The sequence below is a fragment of the Xenopus laevis genome, chromosome 6S, assembly GCF_017654675.1.
Source record: "Xenopus laevis strain J_2021 chromosome 6S, Xenopus_laevis_v10.1, whole genome shotgun sequence".
Taxonomy (NCBI): Eukaryota; Metazoa; Chordata; class Amphibia; order Anura; family Pipidae; genus Xenopus; species Xenopus laevis.
Genome location: NC_054382.1, coordinates 58,510,690 through 58,519,209, shown reverse-complemented (window position 1 = coordinate 58,519,209; position 8,520 = coordinate 58,510,690). Strand labels below are relative to the sequence as shown.

The window sequence follows — 8,520 nt, the reverse complement described above, 5'->3', positions numbered from 1 at the left end:
TGTGAAACAAATGGTTGCTCTCTTTCTGCTTTTAACAACACATTACCACTATTACGATTTCACAGAATGAGAGAATACCCTTAGATTATGGGATCTCTGCGAGGATTTTACTTGAGTAGTTTATAATCCGTTTGCTAAAACTGCCACAGTAAGACTATCCCTGTATATACAAGATATGAAATATTTCATCTGCGAATGATATTACTTATTTTTAAAATGGTTATTATAAATGGGTCCATAATACATGTATAAGTGTTTATGTGTGTCACACGTAGAAAGGCAAACCTCTGAAAGGTAAAATATTAACACAGGAGAGACTGCAGTACAGAAAAATCCTTTTCCAGACGAATTTCTTTTTATTTACAATAAGCGATATAAATAAGGTAGGAAATTTCGGCGACATCCAAAAGAATAGATAGCTGTCATATTTTGTTTTCAAATAAAAACCAGGCAAAATTTATTTACAAACAAAGTTTGGGAATTTCTTTGCAATACAACTTGCATAAATTACTTTAATATCATCATTACAAAAATAAATATCAAATCTGTGTTTTTTTCCCTTTACACTTTTGTGTTTCCTTTTAATCCGATATTTTAAGTACTCCAGTTCCTCATTTAGGAATTATGGTCTCTACTGTATACATCTTTTACAAATATTTTCTTCTCACCATTCTTCACCATTAAATCTATCACACCTATTGAATACATATCGTGGCAATGACGTGATCAAGTCAAGATATCCTGAGAAAACAGATCATTATTTGCAGAGAGTCACAAGATTCTGGTAACTATACTATGCCAAGAATTTCACATATGTCCAAGGGAGATCTCTTTGTATTAAAAATATAAGGAGCTTTAATAGTGTTCTGTTGATCTTCGTTTCTACAGTGGCACAGGGTGTGATCCGGATTTAGGTATTTGTAATATTTATTAGCAGGGGAAGAGGCGATGGCTTGCTGACTTTTTTTCAAACCAATTGTGACATCTACCTGCGAATCAAGGAATAAACCAAATCACCGAAAATCCTTTAGTTACACAATTCATTGAATGTTCCATAAAAAAATAAAGCATTCATTCTGGATAGGTAATAAACAGCATTCTAATTGAAATAAAACTGGTAAAAATGTTCCCATCTCTCAAAACCAATCAAGCAATAATATATTAGCCGTAGAACAGCTATAAAAACCATGGTTTTTCTCAGTATCATCTATCTATCTATCTATCTATCTATCTATCTATCTATCTATCTATCTATCTATCTATCTATCTATCTATCTATCTATCTATCTATCTATCATCTATCCTGCATAGCTATAGAAAGAAATAAAATAGTAGCTGTGGACCTTCATTTCAACTAGGGAACAAGGTAAGTAATGAACATCGGGGCGTTGATAAATGCCTAATAAATCTTGGACCAGGTCCCACATGATCAAGGCAATAAACGATAGTCTCACTTACTTGCATTGCATTGCTGTCTGGCTGCACATCTATGGGTATGGTTGTACTCCTACTGTGCAGATTTCACTGGGATCTGTCAAAATATAACCATCAGTTAGTCACAGGACACAGGCAGCTAACTAGATTATGTGTTCCAATTCTCAACGAGCTAAATTCAAAGCCTGGTATTATGTTCTATAAACGTAATACCAGGCTAGAGCCTCGCATACACACAGCATTAAGTTATAAAATATGAATGTGTTTTTTAAACGTTTTAGTTTCATTTCATTTTGCATTGTGTCTCCATGCATTTTAAATAATATAAATAAATGAGTAGGTGTGATAGCTATTTCCTACCCAACATTAAATTTTATTCCATTATGAGCATCTAAAAAATCAAGTGCAAAACAAACATTTCACGATTAACCCCCTTTTTCCCATTCCACGTTCTCGTGCATGCCACAGAGCATTTAAATTTGCAGACCTCCCTGCAACCTGAAGGGTTAACTCCCCCCTATTGTACTTGGCAGCTTAGGGAATGGAACGGTGGCATTGAAGAATGAGCCTACCTTTTTTAGATTCGTAGTTCGTGGGCCTGTAGAGCTGATCTAGCTGGTTGCTGGCAGTTCTTACAGAGTCACTGGTGTGTTTGTGCATGGAACTGGTGCTTTGTGCAGTCTGGTTTAGTCCTTCATTAGCAGTCACTGCAGTTGAACTATATCGCAGAATCCCTTGGCTTTGGAGAGCATTGAAATTCCCATAGTTCGTATAATTGCTATAAAAAGGCGATGTATAATATATGTGTCTACCCAGAAGAGAAGAGGAGGGGTAACTGGGATTGTGAGAAGCAGATAAACAAGTGGCTGAAGATAAGACAGAACCCAGGTTAGGATGCTTGTGATCCGAGGTGGCTATTTCAGCTAGTGACCACAGTTTTGGTTTGCTGGCTGGTGTCTGGGAACTTGGAGACATCCCATTGTCCAAACTTGTCTTATTTAAGTTTCTTGGACTTCCCTCCTGTTGATGATTCAGGATCGGTGCTTCCACTCTAGTGAGTGGGGATGAGGTTGCATGTTTTACTTGCAGCATCCTGTCGACTTCATCACCACCATCGTCATCTTCCTCATCCTCATATTTCTCTTTAGATTCGGACCCCGATTCACAAAGATGGTCAGCGTCCCTGCAATGCAACTTCTCTCCATCGGAATCAGCCGAACAAGAGTGATCTGTCAGGGAGTCAACGTGCAAACTGATACCTTGAAAAAAATTAAAAAATAAATGTTCATACTATTTTTAATGAAACACAAAATAAAAATCCATAATCATAACATTCATCATGGACCCATGGAGCTATCATTCAAATTAATATATACCTGCATGAAAACTCACACTTCTTTATTCTTTGACAGTAATATAATAATCAATAGAATGTATGTGTGAATATATATATATATATACATACATACATACATATTTATATATTTTCATAGTTACACAGTACTTAAAGTTAGAGAAAGGAAAACATTCACACATAAAGTTTAAACTTGGTATCTGCACAGCACAAAATAAATAAACGTTTTTTAAATCAATGGAATATACAACTCTCTACCACTACCCAGAATAAATAACTCTTTCCACGTGATTAATAGGGTCAGAGCAATAAATGTACATTGGTGTGCACTAGGGCACCATTTAGTGTATGTGGGGCCGTGGCCTACTCTGTGCAAAGATCATTCACAACTCACCTTCGTCCTCTGCTGATGTCTCATTGCTGTCTTGGGTCTTTTCCGATTGTTCTTCTTTAACTCTTTCCCCGTCGACATCATCGTCATCTTCATCTTCGCTTTTATTCCTGGGAGCCCAAGTCATCTTATTCTCCTTTTTTAGCCTCCTTCTGGCATTGGCAAACCACGTGGAGACCTGTGTGAGGGTCATCTTGGTGATTATGGCCAGCATGATCTTCTCCCCCTTGGTGGGGTACGGGTTCTTCCTGTGCTCCTGCAGCCAAGCTTTCATGGTGGCTGTAGCGTCCCTGGTTGCGTTTTTCCTGTATGCAGGGTCATTAAGTTGGTAGGGATAAGCCGCACTTCCATAGGGGTGATAGCTGAGGGCCCCAGTCATGCCAGTTGTGTGGGCATCGTAAGGAGATCCCTTTAGACAAATTAAGTGAAAAGGTTGAGTGGGAGTGCTTTCAATCAAAGCACTATTTCTAATGGCATAAAATATGTCTTTATATGAGGCCGACATATCCCTAACTTCGTTTTACATATAAATCTATTCTTTTAGAAAATATTATTGCATCATCATTAACATCATAATCATCATCATAATCTAGTTTTATTGATGAATTCTGACTACCAGGGCACAGCTGTTACCATTGTGTTAAATTTAAGCAACTCCCCGGTGCGAATAATGCTAGTGTCTGCTTGAAGATTTTTAAATAAATAAAAGATAATTAGATAGATCACAATTAAATGAGGCATATATTTTCTGTATTGATCTACAGGTAGAGGTTTGGCCTTTTTTTCTAGTTTAAAATCTGCGTTTTTTATTCCTGGCTGGTAAATAAAACAAAAGCAGCTCTGAGCAATTCACCAATCTAATGCATTGTAAATCCAATTTGCAAATCAGAAGATATGCATGATTTCGGATTGTTCAAATGCCATGCAATTTGCATTTTAATGCGCTATTTAACGTTTAAATTGCCTTTATTTAAAACTGCATAATGGAGGAAAGTTAAAGACACCCTGTAAAGTAACTTGATAAGTTGCAAAAGCCTGGAGTGATCTGAACCCGTTTGTTATTATCATAATGTACTTAGACTGTTCGTATCCCACTACAATGTGTAGAAATAAATAGAACGATCGCTATGTGAGCAGCGTAGTTTGAATAGTAGGTGTGTCACACCAGAGTTTTATAATCTGTTTTTACAAAGATTGAAAACATATTTTAGATTATAAATATAGTATTCAGTAGAATACTATTGAATAAAAGGCCAGTCTGTAACAATAAAAGATCCGTTCTTATCTACACAGATACATACTTTCATATACAAATGAACAGGCCCAAGCAATATATAAATAGGTGTCGCAAGCAACAACATACAACAGAGACAAGTTTAAAACTGCAAGGGTTGAGTTAAGACGTACATATGTGCCAGAGCTTCCAGTGTGAATGGTTGTAAAAGTCAAAAACCGCAGGATAATGTGGGGATCGCTAATGGGCAGAGCTGTGGGGGAGACAGGGCAGCCTCGGGAAAGGTGGGAAACGCTGGCACAAAAATAGTAGGAATCGGCGATATAGGACTTGAGAGGTGAGAGTTACAGAAAGGAGACGCAAGGGGAGACAGACGAGTGAAATTTAGATGGGGCAGCGGAGATGTTCTAATGTGGGGAGCACAGGGGTACACAAAACACAAAGGGACCTGTAAACAACCAACAGAAGATGAAAAGGACAAGGGGGGGGGGGGTGACAGGGGAAATGTCCCAGCGGGCTCTCACCATGTAAGAAGGGAATCCGGCCGGGTCGCTGGAGTACTGGAGTGGGCTGCTGAAGCCTGTGGCCGCTTGGGCGCTGAAGGCAGCGGATCCCGGGTAGGGGCTGAAGGCGGAGCCGGACGATGACCTGGCCAGCTCCTCGCTCCTGGGGGCGGCCAGCGCTGAAGCCCCGTACGCCGGGCAGGAGTAGAGCGCTAGGGAGCCGGGAGGCTGGTAGAGGTAACCCTGAGGATAGGACATGGCAGCTCCGGGCGCAGAAGCACAGAATCACCGGGGCTGACTGAGTTACGTGGATCAGGGTGAAAAGGGGAAGGGGCAGGTCAATAACGATAGTGTTTTCTGCCCTTATTCCCTCTCAGCTGTGCCTTCTCGCTTCTGTCCTCACTCATGCAAGGAAATAAGTGTCCTGCCTCCACCCCTCCCCTCTGAGGCACCCACCAGCCCCAGATCAATCTGCTCTCCGTGAGATCATGGATAAATAGGTAGAAATCCAATCAGAGAAGTGATGGAGGGGAGAAGCAGATCATGAGCCGGAGAGAGGCGCACAGGAAGGAGAAGCAGAGTAGAGAGATCAAGGTGCTCACGAAAGTGGCTGCTGCATATGGAGCTCCCGCAACCAGCCAGCTCCCCCAGCGCCTACTGCCAGGATGGACTTTTTTTCTGGCAGGGAGGAGTTCGCTGCTTATTGGGTGGGACGTGGGTGTATAAAGTGGGAGAAGCCGGTAGCAGAGGGAAGAAGCAATACCGGGGTTTTCAGAGGGTCATTGGAAAACTGAGCTGTCCATCATCGCCGTTTTATCGACATATACTGAGGGCCCCGCCCTTGCCCCGCCTCTTCCTTACTTGTAAGCATCTAGGGGAGGCTGCAGGCTCCTGTAATGTAAGTAATTCTCCTGGCTGTGCATTAGCTGGAGAGCGCTCGCAGGGGAAGGATCGCAGCTGTGCAACTTGCTGCTAGTCCTTTGCACGTGTACAGCTTCTGGCACATACAGCACGGATTTCTCTGCATCTATAGAACTTCCTGTTTCCTAATGTTTGTCTGTGCATCAGTTTAGTTTTGGTTGTTTCATTTAAAATTGGTTCTAGTTTATTGGCATTAAAACATCTATTGCCTATCCACCTCCGAGTCTGGATAATCCGCACTCGCATAAACATTTAGTATCACCTCTTATGTACTTCAGTTATGCAGTAAATATAAGAATACACTACACAATCCCCTGCGAGTTCTATTACTTGAGCCATGCAAATCCTCTCTGTAATAACCAGCTCAAGTGAATATGGAGCTCAGAGAGAAGTCCTGTAAGAGGTCGTGTTTGGCGTAATGGGTTGATTATAGATATTTAGTATTAAGACATTTGCATTTTCTGTGCAACTCAGTGAATACATTATTTGTAATATTTTTCCAAAAGGGATAGATTGAAATGACTTGTGATCTTTACAACTAGCACTGTGCATATGCAGAAGGGATAATTATCTGTGTAGATGATGCTGAGCTATTATCATCTACATTATCAATAAACCCAATTAGCTAGAATCATAAGAGCCTGTTTTCTCTTTAATGCCGTTTCTCAACGCATAAAAAGAAAAACACAAGGCGCCTACATACATTTCTTCCCATGGAGACAGGGTTTCTACACAGACTGATCTACCATTTGACCTGTAGGGGGCACACTGTTCTAAAAATAGAAGTCTATAGGGACCCAGACTTCCAGCAAATATGACTCTATTTGCCAGCGCTGGATCACCAAGAAATGTGAAATCGGGTGCAGATTGCAGAGCATTAATAAAAGAATACTAATATGGCAACTAATCACAACCGTAATTAGCATCGAATTTACCATACCCTGTGCCGTTAATTGATATTAAAGCTTTTCTGTGATTGGATCAGTATTGCCCATACTATTTGACTAACAATCCTGATTGTCACCAAGTTGGATATTCCTCGTCTGTTCCTCAAACAGTTTATTGGTAATGACACAGCCAAATCAGTTCAGGAAAATAAAGACACGCTTTTGTATTCTATCTACAGCTAGTGGAAATGAACATTTAGCATCGCCATTAGGTTTTTTCTACATGTAAAATGGGAAACTCTTTAGAAAAGTAATAGTATAGTGAGTCATTTTCCGGGAGCTTGGGTTACCAGCCGTACCTCCTCTTTAATAATTTGTGGTGCAGCCCATGGTTTTGTTTACATTATGTCAGTGAGTGTACTGTAAGTAATTAGGGAAATGCTACTGTCACAAGGTGTCTGGGAATCATTTGAATCACATTCTGACTCATAGACCCACATTCTATTCTCGTCTAGAACATTTGTTGCTTTGGTTTCAGTGTTTTAAAAGTCATAGGGAAAGATTTATAGATGACTAGACAGATAAACAATATAAAGATAGGTAGGTAGACAAATAGGTACAGCAATTCACATATTACACCCAAAAGGATAGATATACGTTTTGATAATATATATACAATCTACAGTAAAATGATAGAGACGGCTGGAATTTAACTATACACTATAATGTAGTTTGAAAGGCGGGTGTATAAGTTTGAATACAGTTAATAATTTGGGGATGAACATTTTAGATGTAAATTTATTTTTGCCCATTTCCAATTTCCACTACAAAAATGAATGCTACACCATACAGGTTCAGTACACATATAACAATGATATTTTACAGTAGGCGGATCATTCACTGATTTATTTGGTAAGTAGGCCCTTCATTCTGAATTTATATTGAATTTACCTAAATCAGACAGTAACAGTAAAATGAATGATTTTTTGTATCAATTATTTTTGGCCATTTCAAATTAAGAAATATCGTATTTGCGCAACTTGTATTTATTTAAAATGTTTGGAATTTAGAAAACAATGTTATTAATAAAGATTCAGATATGCCAGATAAGACACGTGGTGGCTAGTATATTAAATATGCACACAATCGTAAATGAGCAGTGGGGCACAGATAATGTGACAATGCCTTATTATACTAATGTCCCGCTATCATACTTTGCATAAAAGGATTTTTGCATAGAACGATTTATTCTGCACGTAACATGCTTCTCAGTAGAATTACACACGCAATAAAAAAATGTATATGAAACATTTAAGACATTTGTAATGTTGCCGATCCTACATACGTACTTTTATAGAAGACAATAAATCATTTGAAGTGTGTGCTTAAATCTGTGCGCTATCGCTCGCTTGTATCCTTCGTGGTGCAGCAGTTTAGAAAAACCAACCAATTAGTGAAAATTTTTTTTGCTATGAGAAATGACTGCGAACAGCGTCTATATGACAAGGAGCTGCACAAATGTTCGACTTCGTAAACTTCCATTCCTATTCTGGGAGAGGGCGCTCTGGCAATGTGATTTGCTCCTATCGCCATACAGAGCGCTGCGATTCTGCCCAATCTTGTTTTCCTTATTCGATTATTTCTTTTATGGTATAATGAATTTTTCTAAGAACACTTTCTAGATAGTGGCTAAAGTTAATTCGCCTCTTATAACATATCGTTGTTCCTGTCTGAAATAAATATAGGATTTTTGATATTACCTAGCATGTTGTTCTTTATTGCTCTCTTCCCGCAGA

The 8,520-nt window shown here is 39.3% G+C and overlaps 1 protein-coding gene across 1 annotated transcript; it reads right to left on the bottom strand.

Moving 5' to 3' along the window:
• Positions 1-333: 333 nt before the first annotated feature.
• irx2.S (iroquois homeobox 2 S homeolog) lies at positions 334-5,708 on the bottom strand. Its single transcript, XM_018269374.2, has 5 exons — positions 4,938-5,708; positions 3,183-3,588; positions 2,007-2,693; positions 1,459-1,531; positions 334-989 (listed from the first exon to the last, which is right to left on the bottom strand). The coding sequence occupies exons 1-4, from the start codon at positions 5,172-5,174 to the stop codon at positions 1,488-1,490; spliced, it is 1,374 nt and encodes a 457-aa protein (XP_018124863.1). The 5' UTR covers positions 5,175-5,708; the 3' UTR covers positions 334-989; positions 1,459-1,487.
• Between the last annotated feature and the right edge of the window lie 2,812 nt (positions 5,709-8,520).

Coding starts and splice junctions, on each gene's coding strand:
- irx2.S (XM_018269374.2), bottom strand. CDS start 5,174: ATGTCCTATCCTCAGGGTTACCTCTACCAGCCTCCCGGCTCCCTAGCG. Junction 3,589..4,937: donor CCGGATTCCCTTCTTACATG/GTGAGAGCCCGC, acceptor ATTTGTCTAAAG/GGATCTCCTTACGATGCCCA. Junction 1,532..2,006: donor GAACTACGAATCTAAAAAAG/GTAGGCTCATTC, acceptor ATATTTTGACAG/ATCCCAGTGAAATCTGCACA.